Source organism: Bison bison, unplaced genomic scaffold (assembly GCF_000754665.1).
Source record: "Bison bison bison isolate TAMUID 2011002044 unplaced genomic scaffold, Bison_UMD1.0 scf7180017864452, whole genome shotgun sequence".
NCBI classification, from domain to species: domain Eukaryota; kingdom Metazoa; phylum Chordata; class Mammalia; order Artiodactyla; family Bovidae; genus Bison; species Bison bison.
The window spans coordinates 9061405-9075446 of NW_011495014.1; the positions used below are offsets into that span (position 1 = coordinate 9061405).

At 41.5% G+C, this 14042-nt stretch overlaps 1 protein-coding gene across 3 annotated transcripts in view; it reads left to right on the forward strand.

Moving 5' to 3' along the window:
* ITGB6 (integrin, beta 6) overlaps nucleotides 1-14042 on the forward strand; it is a 151706-nt gene that overhangs the window by 73360 nt on the left and 64304 nt on the right. For all 3 annotated transcript variants that reach the window (XM_010858981.1, XM_010858982.1, XM_010858983.1), the window contains 2 exons: nucleotides 1239-1400; nucleotides 5365-5460. In XM_010858981.1, coding sequence (XP_010857283.1) covers nucleotides 1239-1400; nucleotides 5365-5460 — 258 coding nt within the window. The remainder of the gene's footprint in view (nucleotides 1-1238; nucleotides 1401-5364; nucleotides 5461-14042) is intronic.

A 14042-nucleotide genomic window follows, 5' to 3' on the forward strand; every position in this document is an offset into this window, starting at 1 on the left:
CTGCCATCTATGGGGTCTCAGAGTTGGACGTGACTGAAGCGACTTGGCAGCAGCAGCTCTGATTCAGAATAAACTTCTACATATGATGAGCTAGCTATTGGTTTGAACCAACAAAATAAACATCAAAAGCCACAGTGTCTCTACAATAATGCTAGAATACCTCTCCTCCTTGACAATCAGACACATATCCATGGAAACAGTTCTCCTGTTTTCAGATGACTTTCATGGAAAATATCAGGAAACAGATAGGACTGAGGGTCCCAGAACATAGGAGGGCCAAGGAATTAGGGAAGGAAGGAAAAAGATAAGGTACGAGGGGATAACTGCAATGAAGTTTGTCCTACTAGTTTCTGGCGTAATGGTGGTGCTGTAGTTTAGTTACTAAGTCGTGTCTGACTCTTGTGACCCCCATGGACTGTAGCCCACCAGGCTCCTCTGTCCATGAGATTCTCCAGGCAAGAACACTGGAGTGGGGTGCCACTTTCTCCTCCGGGGGATCTTCCTGACCCAGGGATCGAACCTGCATCTCCTGCATTGCAGGCTGATTCTTTACTGCTGAGACACCAGAGAAGCTGACTAGTTCCTGGACAAATCTTAATTAAAGGGGAGAGCTATATGAAGAAACAGACAACAGACCATCTTAATTAGCAGTTAGCAGTACTCTGCAGTCGTACTTTGATAAGCAATTCTTATCCTTGTATTATGCTGATAATTTTTGGATGGTAACAGTAAAAAGAGAAATATGTCTTTTTTACTCAGAAAGAGAAATATTTCTTTTTCAGAGAAATGTGCCTACAGGTTGGGTGAAATCTTAGTAAAATAGGCTTACTTCAAGTCCATTCTGTATTGCATTCTTAACTAGTTTTGCTTCAGCTTGGATTTTGGATAATCTACAACCTCCCTCACTCCCTTCTCTCATTTTTCTGGTAAATTAAAAGCTGGACAGTAAAAATAATTAACTTTGTAAAAATCAAGATCAACTGGATACTGATTGTAGTGAAACCATTTTTTTCTGAAGCATAAATCATCTGAAAATGTAATCCAGGATAAAACAAATGTCACATAATTTCATTTTTAATACATTAATATTACCAACTCAGAATAGATGAAAAAGTCTAAAATAGACTGACTAGCAATATATTTTTTGATAATCTGAATGTGTCCAAGCATAAGTGATTCACTCTCAATAAATGCTTGCCTCTTTTCCATACAAGCCAAATGCTTCTTTATCATTGTAGGAAAAAATTGGCTGGCGGAATGATTCCCTCCATCTCCTGGTCTTTGTGAGTGACGCGGACTCTCATTTTGGAATGGACAGCAAACTGGCAGGCATCGTCATTCCTAACGATGGGCTCTGTCACTTGGACAGCAAGAATGAATATTCCATGTCAACAATCTTGGTATGTAACCTACACTCTACATACACTGTTTTCAGGGCTACAAGTAGGCAAATGAAGCAGCAATTGCTGTAACACACAGCAGAGTAACCCACACTTAGTAGAAGAAGTGTGCCTTTTCTGATTTGAGGTTAACAGATCGGCCTTTCTCAATTCTCCTCGCCTTTAGAGGTTCCCATAGGAGCACAGGAGGGCAGTGGGGATATGTGATAAGTTCAGATTTGCTATAATACAAATGATCCCAGAACCTCCCTAATTTTTCAAAGAGCCAGAGGGCAGCAAAATGCAATACAGTCAGTTCATTCTGTTTGAACCACAGCCCTAGAAAGGAAGGCTCAGCCTAACCCTAGGAGTGATGGTCCCAGAGTCATGTTCCCTCAATAATTCCATGTTTTCATGGACCCTGGGCCCCTTGGGAAATCACTAATCAGGTGCTGCTTGACCAGTACTTATTAAATTTGGCTTATTTTTATAATTTAAAAAAATGCTGGTGACATTAAAAAAAAACAACTTGACTTTTGCAAAACAAGGTAAAAATTTCAGAGCTCTTTTGATGTATATGATCTGATTTGATCCTCACCAGAACCCTGTGTCTAATTGCTTCCCTTGAACAGACCATGAGGCTGCCATGCTGCTGCACATGTTATTCCCTCTGTCTGAAATGCCCTTTCCCCAAGGCTGCTGAGAAACTCTTACTGATCTGTTAAAACCCAGCTCCATCATGACTTCTCTGGGAAAGGGGGAGGTCCTTGTTTGACTTCTGCTGGGCACCAAAGCAATTATCTCTCCCAAGGTCTTGTACACAGAGGGCTTCTTGGCCATCACTAGATGGAAATGTGTTTGCTGGTATCTGCCTTTAGCATGCATCCTCAGTGCCAAAACTGGTTTACTATCCCTATTTCCTGACAGCACAGTGCTTGGAACATGCTAAAATACAATTGAATTATGGAGTAGTAACCTGGAAAAGGTCATACTATCCCCATTTAATACTTGGTATGAAATGGTACAGAGAATTTAAGTGACTACTTAAAATGACAGTGCTACAGAGGTGTATGTAGGACATAGAAAGAAAAAGGAAAGAGAATGCAGAATTTTAATATCAGGTTGGAAAAACCATTTTCTAAAAAACTTTTAGTGAGATAGCATATAGAAATGCTTACTATAGTATCAGCAATTAGTTTTTTAAAATCTGATGGTTCATTTGGCTTAAAGCTCAATATTCAGAAAACGAAGATCATGGCATCCAGTCCCATCACTTCATGGCAAATAAAAGGGGAAACAGTGGCTGACTTTATTTTTTTGGGCTCCAAAATCACTGCGGATGAAATTAATTTCATGACTTCAGCCATGAAATTAAAAGATGCTTACTCCTTGGAAGGAAAGTTATGACCAACCGAGAGCATATTTAAAAGCAGAGACATTACTTTGCCAACAAAGGTCTATCTAGTCAAGGCTATGGTTTTTCCAGTAGTCATGTATGGATGTGAGAGTTGGACTATAAAGAAAGCTGAGCACTGAAGAATTGATGCTTTTGAACTGTGGTGTTGGAGAAGACTCTTGAGAGTCCCTTGGACTGCAAGGAGATCCAACCAGTCCATCCTAAAGGAGATCAGTTCTGGGTGTTCATTGGAAGGACTGATGTTGAAGCTGAAACTCCAATACTTTGGCCACCTGATGCGAAGAGCTGACTCATTGGAAAAGACCCTGATGCTGGGAAAGATTGAGGGCAGGAGGAGAAGGGGATGACAGAGGATGAGATGGTGGGATGGCATCACCAACTCAATGGACATGAGTTTGTGTAAATTCCGGGAGTTGGTGATGGACAGGGAGGCCTGGTGTGCTGCGGTTCATGGGGTCGAAAAGAGTCGGACATGACTGAGAGATTGAACTGAACTTAACTAAATGGTTCATAAATTACCTGCTACTGTTTCTTGACCTAAATCTCTAAACTTCAACATGGATGTTTCTACCTAACTTTTGATCAATGTGCTTAGTCTCAGTCGTGTCCAACTCTTTGCGACAGCATGGACTGTAGCCCACCAGGCTCCTCTGTCCATGGGGATTCTCCAAGCAAGAATACTGGAGTGGGTTGCTACGCCCTCCCTCCAGGGGATCTTCCCAACTCAGGGATTGAACCCAGGTCTCCCACATTTGAGGCAGTTTCTTTACCATCTGAGTCACCAGGGAAGCCCAAATTTTGATCAGTAGCGTTCGTCAAATTTATATATGTTTTAATCATATAGGTTGTCCTTCCATATTATAAGGTCAGTGAGAGTAGCCACATTTTTGTATTTTGGCCAAAGAGGGGGAAGAAACTGAGAAATGGGTACTTTTCTTGTTACTTTTTTCTTGCAAATATTCAAATGCCCCATAATAGACATCTCAGAAAACACAGGATCACAGAAGCAAATAGTGACTGTTACCTGATATGACCTTCTCCTCTAATACCTGTTCAAGTCATTCTTGCTAAGTAAGCTGCTACAATGCACAGAGCCGTGGGCTAGTTCCTTGCCTGTAACATAGTCCCCAGGGCCTTGGAGCACCTCCTATGTACTCAACGCTGGGCCAGCCTCCTGGGGCCTCAAAATAACAAGACATGATCCCAGGCCTTGAGGAACTTACAATGTATTTGTGGGAGTTAAACCAGCATATCTGGACCAAATAGAAAATCATATTCACCTGCCTATGGAGGGCTACATGGTGCCATCCTGGCTACACAGGCACAGTGGTTGGATGGTGGAAGAATATATGGAGATAAGGAGAAACCAGCACCAGAAGAATTCAGGCTTAAGGGTGAAGGATACTTAATGTTTGGGCAATTAAAACTCAGAGGAGGCTGAGAATGTCAGACTCAGGAAGCTTTATACTATCTGGATTCTACTGATATCCTGTAATAAAAAAAATCCAAATGGGATAGAAAGTATGCATTACATAGCCAGATCTGCAGTTAGGTAATTGACCTGAGTGTCTTAGGCAAAATTATACTTTTCTCTCAACTTGAATGAAAAACACATTAGAAAAATATTCCTGAAGTGCTGAGAATATATGCAGCGAGCACATTCACGTATAAGAAGGCCTATTTGTCAGTGTTCCTGTACTTGAGCTGTCTACAGTCATAACCGACACAGTATTCTTAGTTGACTTGTTTGCAGACCACTCTCTAATGTGAGTTTCCCTTTTGTATATTATCTACATTTGGAGTCAGGCCAGGCAAATGGGCTTCATGTTTTCTAGTCTTGGAAAGTAAAGGTCATCTGCCAATATGATAATGAATGACTTTATTTTTTAAACCGCTCATATCACTCAGGAATGAATGCCTCAACGAAATAGAAGTAAACTGAGTACAATGTGCTTTCAATTGTCCTGTAAAAATAATTGCAGCATCCCATAAAACCAGTTTGTGACATCAAAAAGAACAAACCAGAGAAGTGCACAGGAACATCTCAAGTCAGAGGGGTTTAGGAATTGCAGTGCGTCCTTCCTCCGCAGGCTCGCCCTTGCTCAACCCTCATCCCGCCCCATCCAATTCCAGTCAGAGCCGCAGGAGTCACGCTGGTCACATTCATCATAGTCTAACAGCTCCTCCCTCAGTTCTAACCTCCCCAACAATGTGAGCCTGCTGGCAAGTGGCACTTAGAGAAGACATGCATCTCTACCCTTGAAAAGATGACACACTAAAGTCTTTAAATAAATTTAGTGATCTCCTTGGAAGTGACAGAGCATAAAACTCCACATTGACAGGCACTGACTCTAAGGAATTAAATGGACTTACAAGATCTGGGAAACAATTACTAAGCCAATTAAGAAAGTAATGCTAATTGTGTATTTGTTTACTTGGCATGATAAACACAATAATGCCTGTGAGAACTGAAATGCCAAACTCAGTAAGATACTTCTGAAAGAAATATCCCTTTATTTCATATACTTTTGTTAAGAAGATACTTAAAATCTATGTGTTAAATTTTAGGAATATCCAACAATTGGACAACTCATTGATAAACTGGTGCAAAATAACGTGTTACTGATCTTTGCTGTAACCCAAGAACAAGTTCACTTGTATGAGGTAAGCAAACATAATTTGGGAAATTCCTTCAGGGAGATTATTTGACATGAAACTTTAACTCTGAGTTTAATACATGGGAGACCATTAGATAATTATTAACACATACCAGATATACTGGACACTGGCAAAGTGGATTCAGATACTGTTTGCAATTTAAATTATAAACACAGAGGTACAGCAAGGAGTGGGGGACAGATACGATGGGAAGAGGAAGAGAGAGTTAAGGAAATGAAAAGTTGGAAGATAGTACGAATTAGCATAGTTAAATAGAATTACCTATCTAATGGAAAATCAACCTATCTTTCCTTGAACTTTTCATCTGATGAGGAAAGAGTTAACAGAAGGCAGGGAAAATTATGAGAATGGGAGGAGAATTGACTTAAACTCTCTGACATTTGCAAATTCAATGTATAGAAAATACACAAATGGAGAGATATAAGTTAAACTATTGAGACATGAAAAGTCGAAAGAAAAAGCTTGTTAAACTGGGCCCCAAAATAATTTCTCCTTTAAAGTATCTGGATTTGCAATTCAAATTTTTGAATGGAAACACCAATGGCAGAAAAGGAATTGTTTCACTAAAACACATACTAGAAAATGCAAATGTTTTCTGTGGTCTCTTTCCAGCCTTAGAAAAACGATATGCCAAAATGCTATGCATTGGGGTATTAGCAAATGATTTATTCCTAATGCACAGTTTGACGGAGAAGTAGGAACATCTTTAGTCTGAGTCCTAGAACAAGTAGAGAAAATAGGTGTCCGTTACATTGCTTGTACCTTCTATGCAGAAGCTTCAAATACTCCTAAATTCAAAGTCTGATCTCCCATTCCTTTGAAAGGACCTCTTAACTTGCTTGATAACTTCACAGAGCTCAGGAAATGCTGAGATTATTTCACAGAGGCTTTGATTAAATGCCACTCACTGCTAAGGACGATGCAGCCAACTTCCACCAGGTTCTGTAGAAAGGATCCACGAGGAGATCCTATCTTGCATTTTTAATGAGAGGAGGGCTTTGTACACCAGGTGAGACTGCCTTCTGCTGAAAACCAAGGAAGTCCCTTGCAATCAAGCTACATACTCGAGGGCTTTGTTCTACTCAAAGACTATGTGGGTTCACCTGATCTGGGCATTTTCTTAAGGCTTTTTAGTATGCGATACTTGTTTCCAGTGGCTTTAAGTAGTAAAGTTGCGGTAAAAGTTTGTTTTTTTTAAACTCCAAATACAATAGTGAGTCTATTCTACCTTTGATTCCTAAAGCTAGAGTGGGAGGACTCTGGGGGTCACCACACTTTTCCCAAAGTTGAGCTTCTGTTTAGAAAGAGGAGGGGGAGTTGCACTATGTTCTTAAAAGGGGGATCTGGGAAACACAATTGATAATCATGAGCACAGACCCCCATAACTCACTTTGGTAATAGTCTTTAAGACTCAGAACTCATTTAAATGCCTCCTCAAGATTGCCATTAAAAAGACACAGCAAGATGAAAAATAACGGTGGCAAAACAGAATCTGTTGGATTTAAACAGGTTGCATCCACCATTCCCCAGTTGCAAAGGAAATGATCATTTCCAAAGAAAACACCAGATTAGAGCCTGCCTCTAATATAACAGCAGGACGTTTATTTTGCCTGCCTACTAATCTCATTACGAGGTGAATTTATGTTCCATTGTGATCTGTAGTTTTTACCATCTAGGCTCCACTAAATTCAGAGGGACATTTTCAGGGAGCCATGCAGGGGACAGTCAGCAGCCCATTCTGTGACTCTAACCCTTTCATTATTTTGTTTTTATTTTGATGGACTCATCATTTCCTCTTCAGGTAGTAGGCTGCAGCCTGATCTAAAGATAATGACAGCAACCCTGCACTTCCCTGAAGGCTTCACACAGCATGAAAATGCTGATCTCTTGTTTTATTGATAATGAATACTGAAAATAGACTAATAATGACTTGGGTTGCCTTTCCATTTAAATCTCTTAGAAGGAGCCCTATGTGTGCAGGAGCCCTGCATGACCTGATGTTTGGATAGCTGTGAATCACGGAAAAATTAAACCAGAGATAGGATAAATAAAAGAGCTAAGTGGTTGGATCTAATGAAAATTCCGGGAGGCAATCTGTTTGCCCTTGTTGTGTTCAGCATAGTTGTGTGCACATACACCCCAGGAAGGGGCTGGGTCAGGTTCAGTGGCACCCGTCTTGCAGAAAATAAAGATTTGTGTTGCCTATTCATGGAACGCAGGGGAAAAAATGGCTGTTTTTTCGATGATTTGCGTAAGGTGCTTTGGACTGCCCAGGTGTGTAGTACCACTGCACTTTGTGGGAACAGTGATGAGCAAACAGTGGGAAGGTAAAGTAAGCAGTTTTGTCTTCAGATCAGTATGACTGCAGTGTGCACCCAGACTCCAGCAAACAGATGATTTAGAACAAACTTATTATTATGAATAGTTTCCTCTTTGTCCAATTACAGGGTTCAAAAGATAATGATAGATAACAGACTGAGCAGTAGGTAGTATATTACATTCTACTGCTAAATACCATTTTGAATCAGGATTCAATTACTCAAGCTTTAAAAAAAATTTTTTTTATCACCTCTGTTGTTTTCAAATATTTACTGTTAATTTACATCAATTTAGCATCAGGCTACTAAACTCCAACTACCTAATTTGACTAGTCTTTCCTTCCTAATGAGATATTGAGAGAAAAGCAATTAAATTAGCATTTTTGACCACATTGTCAAATCCTGTTATTAATCACGTGGAATTATTTGCAAGACTCATTGTCTTTCAAAACATCTACCTCTGGCCGGAGAAGATGAGTTTTATAGTGCTAATTGTTATTATATATAACTATATGACCTGGTATTTATGATGTAATGTTGAAAAAGCACTTAGAAAGTAAACAAGATGTATTGGTAAAAGAAGCTTTCAGTTTACCCACTAATATCTGAGGCCACTAATTGACGTCCTTGTGGTTATTAGGACAGAGTGATGTGTTTAAAGGGTCTCCCCAGTGGCTCAGCAGTAAGCAATCCACCTGCAATGCAGGAGATGTGGGTTCGATCCCTGGGTCAGGAAGATTCCCTGGAGGAGGAAATGGCAACCCACTGCAGTATTCTCCCATGGAGAATCCCATGGACGGAGGAGCCTGCCACCATGGGGTGGCAAACAGCTGGACACGACTGAATGACTAAACACACATGACGTGTCTAAAGCAGGAGGACAGGGACCCAAACAGGTTGTTTTACCACCAAGAGGCCCTTCCCTCTGCAGGTAAAAAAGCCATCTATAATTAACTCTGTAAAGAGCAGAGTGGATCTTACCCATCTTTCTGTTTAGGCCAATTTCTCAATACAAAGTAGATTCTCAGTAAATATTTGTTGAATGAATTTTTTTCCAAAAAAAAAACTGCAATGCAAGCACTTCATCTTATCTCAAATAGGGTCAAAATTTCTAAATAGGAATGTGACGTTTTGTGTGACAAATGTCTGTCAAGGTCAAGGGAACCCATGTACAAGAGCAGGTAGGAGTGCCTGACCCATCACTATGGTGATCTGCGGCTCTGGCTATTCTTTCTCCATCCTTCCACTTTGGATCCAGGTGGTACCAGAGAGGGGAAGGAACACTCTGCTGTCAGTCTTGGGACCACCTTGTAGAATAAGCTCCAGAGCCTTCTTGCATGTGTGCTAAGTCACTTCAGTTGTGTCTGACTCTTTGTGATTCCACGGACTGTAGCCCACCAGGCTGCTCTGTCCATGAGATTCTCCAGGCAAGAACAGTGGAGTGGGTTGCCATTTTCTTCTCCAGGGGATCTTTCTGACCCAGGAATTGAACTCGAGTGTCTTAAATCTCTTGCATTGGCGGGTGGGTTCTTTACCATTAGTACCACCTGGGAAGCCCCACCCCATCCCCCCAGGTTTCTTACTAGTCTGTGAAAGGAAACCCCCTGAATGATTAACCACTTGATAGTCATTAATCTTAAAACAAGATGAAAGATGCTGCAGTATGCTATGAGCCTGATATTTCAGAAGTATGGCTTCTGGTTTTTTTTTTATTTAATTTTATTTTTAAACTTTACATAATTGTATTAGTTTTGCCAAATATCAAAATGAATCCACCACAGGTATACATGTGTTCCCCATCCTGAACCCTCCTCCCTCCTCCCTCCCCATACCATCCCTCTGGGTCGTCCCAGTGCTCTAGCCCCAAGCATCCAGTATTGTGTATCGAACCTGGACTGGCAAGCTTCAGTTTTTCAGGAACCAAAAACCCAGTTTTAATTTCACTCTTCTTTCTTCTTTTTCCTCATCTTTTGAGTGTTTCACCACAGTAAGGGACTTTAAAGGAGGCAGAGAAATTAGGGAGGGAGATAAACTGAAAATTGACCCTTTGCCATTTGTTAGCCTCGGACACGACTGAGCGACTTCACGTTCACTTTTCACTTTCATGCACTGGAGAAGGAAATGGCAACCCACTCCAGTGTTCTTGCCTGGAGAATCCCAGGGATGGGAGAGCCTGGTGGCTGCTGTCTGTGGGGTCGCACAGAGTCGGACACGACTGAAGTGACTTAGCGGCCGCAGCAGAAGCAGCAGCCTGTTCTATCATTGTTTGGTTTTATAACATCCTCTGCTGAAAAAGATCAAAACAAATTTACTCCAATTAAAATCCCTATATCACTAGACTCAGTTTTTAATTAAAAACACTGGACCAGATGACCTCCAGCTTTGGCAGTCAATGACTCTGTACCTGGAGATGGGGGGATCACCACAAATTCCAATGATTTACACACAGATCAAGTACAGCTAATTGTAACATGGCTAATTTCAGTGACTGGTCTAAAACATTGTTCTTTATCTATCAACCCCATCCTGTAATGGGATATTCCAACTTTATGCTTTTAGTAAAAATATAATCATCTAGGAATTAAAAAGATAACTTTCTGAATTATGAGTTGATAAATTGCTCTTAATTCAAGGGTAATAGAAAAGGATCTTGATTTCTCTTTGTTCAACGATGCGGGCGTGCATGCTCAGTCGCTTCAGTTGTGTCTGACTCTTTATGACCCTGTGGACTATAGCCTTCCCGGCTCCTCTGTCCATGGGATTCTCCAGGCAAGAATACTGGAGTGGGTTACCATGCGCTTCTCCAGGGGATCTTCCCGACCCAGAGATCTAACCCAGGTCTCCTGCATTAGCAGTTGGGTTCTTCATCACTAGCACCACTAGCCCTTGTTTGAAGGTACCTGGGAATAAAGACAAAGGAGAGCCAGTTGCCCACACTTTCCTCATTAATTAACACCCCCTCAGAGAGGGAATATTTGGAAATAAAAACTCATGTCCTTGGATTATCAGGGTAAATTGGATAGAAGTATTTTCCAGATTAATTAATAAGACAGAAACATGAAAAATCATCAGTAGTTACCCCCTAGATTACATAGAGTAATTTTCTTCTGAAGAACTCAAAGACTCATAATCCAGAAAAGAAAAAAAAAAAAAAAAACAGAAAAAAAGATACAGATTGAAAACCAAGGTTTTAATGAGATGCCCTCTTAGGCCCATCCATATAGAAATAAGGGATTTCGTCAATACAAGATCTAAATATATCAAAAGTACACAATACCCAGAATGTCTAACATTAAGAGAGCTGACATGCTATTGACCATAGTCATTCATCAAACATCCAGGATCCCAGCCAGGGTTGGTGACTAGAAAGAAAAAGACACAATGCCTGCCTCAAAAAGCCCCATAGAGCATTAACAAACTCATAAGCCAATTATTTACCTAAAGAACACAACATTTTAGAGACCCCCAAGGGAGAGTTTTTCTGAGGGGGCAGAGTTTCACATCAGTCAGTGTTTTTAACTCTTTCCTAGTCACCATTTTTGTTAGGAGGGACAGCAAATTGATTGGCAATCATAAAACTACCTTTGATGCTAAGGGTACCATTGGAACTGAGGGCCAGAGAGGATCAGTAACTATGACCATGAGAATAAATGAGAAGGTTTGCTGAGGGCTTATTAGGTGGCTGCTGTGGTTAAGTACTTTAACTCACTGTATTATTTAATCTCCTTTTTACTGCTATGTTCTGTGTGCTGTGCCTTGTCACTCAGTCACATCTGACTCTTTGCAACCCCGTGGACTGTGGCCCACCAGGCTCCTCTGTCCGTGGGGTTTCTCCAAGCAAGAATACAGAAGTGGGTTGCCATCCCTCCTCCAGGGTATCTTCCCAACCCAGGGATCAAACCCAGGTCTCCCAAATTGCAGGTGGATTCTTTACTGCCTGAGCCACCAGGGAAACCCAAGAATACTAGAGTGGGTAGCCTATCCCTTCTACAGGGGAACTTCTTGACCCAGGAATCAAACCGGGGTCTCCTGAATTGCAGGTGGATTCTTTACCAGCTGAGCTACCTAGGAAATCTCTTTTTATTGCTATAGCACCCAAAATAATTCAAAAGCAAGCTGCATGTGAGAGCCAGGATTTGAACCCAGAGAATCTGAGTCAGCCCCAACCACTGAGGTAAGTCACAATTGAACCTGGGTTTTTGCAGCGAAAGAGCACACCCATTCCTAGCTATCAGGCCAGGAGAGGAGCAGCTGTTCCACACAGTAAACGACTTTGAAAGTCACTGAACTGTAAGAGCACAGAGCACAAGGAGATGGCAGAGCATTTCCTGCAAACGGCAGAGATCTTCCAGGCCAGGGAACACTGGATTTTACTTACCGTTGCTGTTAACTTAGACAAACAGAGCAATCTGCAAACGTGTGGGCTTGAAAAGAGAGACACATTTGGATTCTGCCTTGTGTGTTATTTAAGCTCTGAGCAGTAAGAATGGATACCACAGCTAGAGTTTATGCCATTGGCCACCCCACCAAAAACACCTAGTCTCTAAGGTGACCACTATCAAGGTCCTGGCCTGATGGGGAAAGCAGATGCGTGGTCTGACGCAGGTTGTACGTCTGTTATGACGATACCCTTCAAGTACATGGAAATACAGAGTAACACAAGGAACACCCACATACCTACTGGCCAGCCTTCTTCAGTCTTGACATTTTGCCACTCTATTTGCTTCAGATATCTTACAGAAATAAAACACTCCAGGGGGCTTCCCAGGTTACACAGTGGTAAAGAATCTGCCTGCCAACATAGGAGACACAGGAGATGCAGGTTCGATCCCTGGGTCAGGAAGATCCCCCAAAGGAGGAAGCAACCCACTCCAGTATTCTTGCCTGGGAAATCCTCTGTCCTTGGGATATAGCAGTGGGCTATAGTCCATGGGGTTGCAAAGAATCAGACAAGACTGGGCCCCTGAGTGCACACACACAAAACATTCCAGACCCAGTTGCCTGCTGTGTAATTACTACCTCTGACGCCACCTCCCTCTTTCCTTCCATAGAAGTCACCAGTATCCTGAACTTTATCATTCCCATGTTTATTTTGAGTACTATGAAAAACATATGTCTAGCCATAACTAATTACATAGTTTGGGCTCACAAGTTAAATTTCATCCTGTATATATTATTTCTACAGTTTGCCTTTTGATTCAGTGTTATGTTTTGGGTTTTTTTTTTAATTATGGTAAAATATACACAACATAAAAATTACCTTTTTACAGATGAGTATATAGTTCTATGGCATTAAGTACATTTACATTGTGATGCTCGATGTTACGTTTTGAGGCTTATTCGTGGAGACACTAGAAGCTCTTGTTTACTCTGTTCTACGGCTTTACATATTCCACTATGTGTATTTACTGCAATATGTTCATTTGCAACTGAGGGCTTCAGATCGTTTCTAGTCCTGCAGCTTACAGTGTTACACTTGTTGCAGCCACAGACAACCTTGCGGGCATGTTCTCTGTTGAGGATGAACCTGTGAAAGTGAAGCCCCTGGGTCACAGGGGAGGGGCATCCTCAGCCCTCCTGGTGTATCCAAGTTGTTTTCCAAGTGGTTTATCAGCTACTCTCTTGCCAACAACATGGGAAGTAGAACTGTTAGTTGCTCAGTCATGTCTGACTCTTTGTGACCCCATGGATTATAGCCCACCAGGCTCCTCTGTCCATGGGATTCTCCAGGCAAGAATACTGGAGTGGGTTGCTATTGCCTTCCCCAGGGGATCTTCCTAATCCAAGGATAGAACTTGGATCTCCTGCATTGCAGGCAGATTCTTTACTATCTAAGCCACCAGGGAAGGCCTAACAATGTGGGAGTGTAGGGGGAAAAGAAACAGAAAAAAGAAAAAGACACGCATTAAGTAACTATTTTTTTTGATGATAAAATTAATATGTTATTTTTTTAAAGAAGGGTGCCGGGGTCCAGCCCTGGCTGATCCAGGGTATTCAAAGGGGAGATGGTTTCGGCGAGGATCAGGATACAATAGCTTCAATTAGACATTAATTAGAGATGTAAAGAGTAATAGAATGAGGATAGCTCAGTAGGAAAATTCAGTGGAGAAAAGAGGCTGAGTAGCTTGGTTTACGCGGGAGACCAATAAAACTTCAAGACAAGAAGTTTGCACCACTTACGTAGGCCGCAGGCGTCCTTCCATTCTCCCGAAGGAGAGGAGACACTGAGGCCTTCCCGGTCGGATCTTA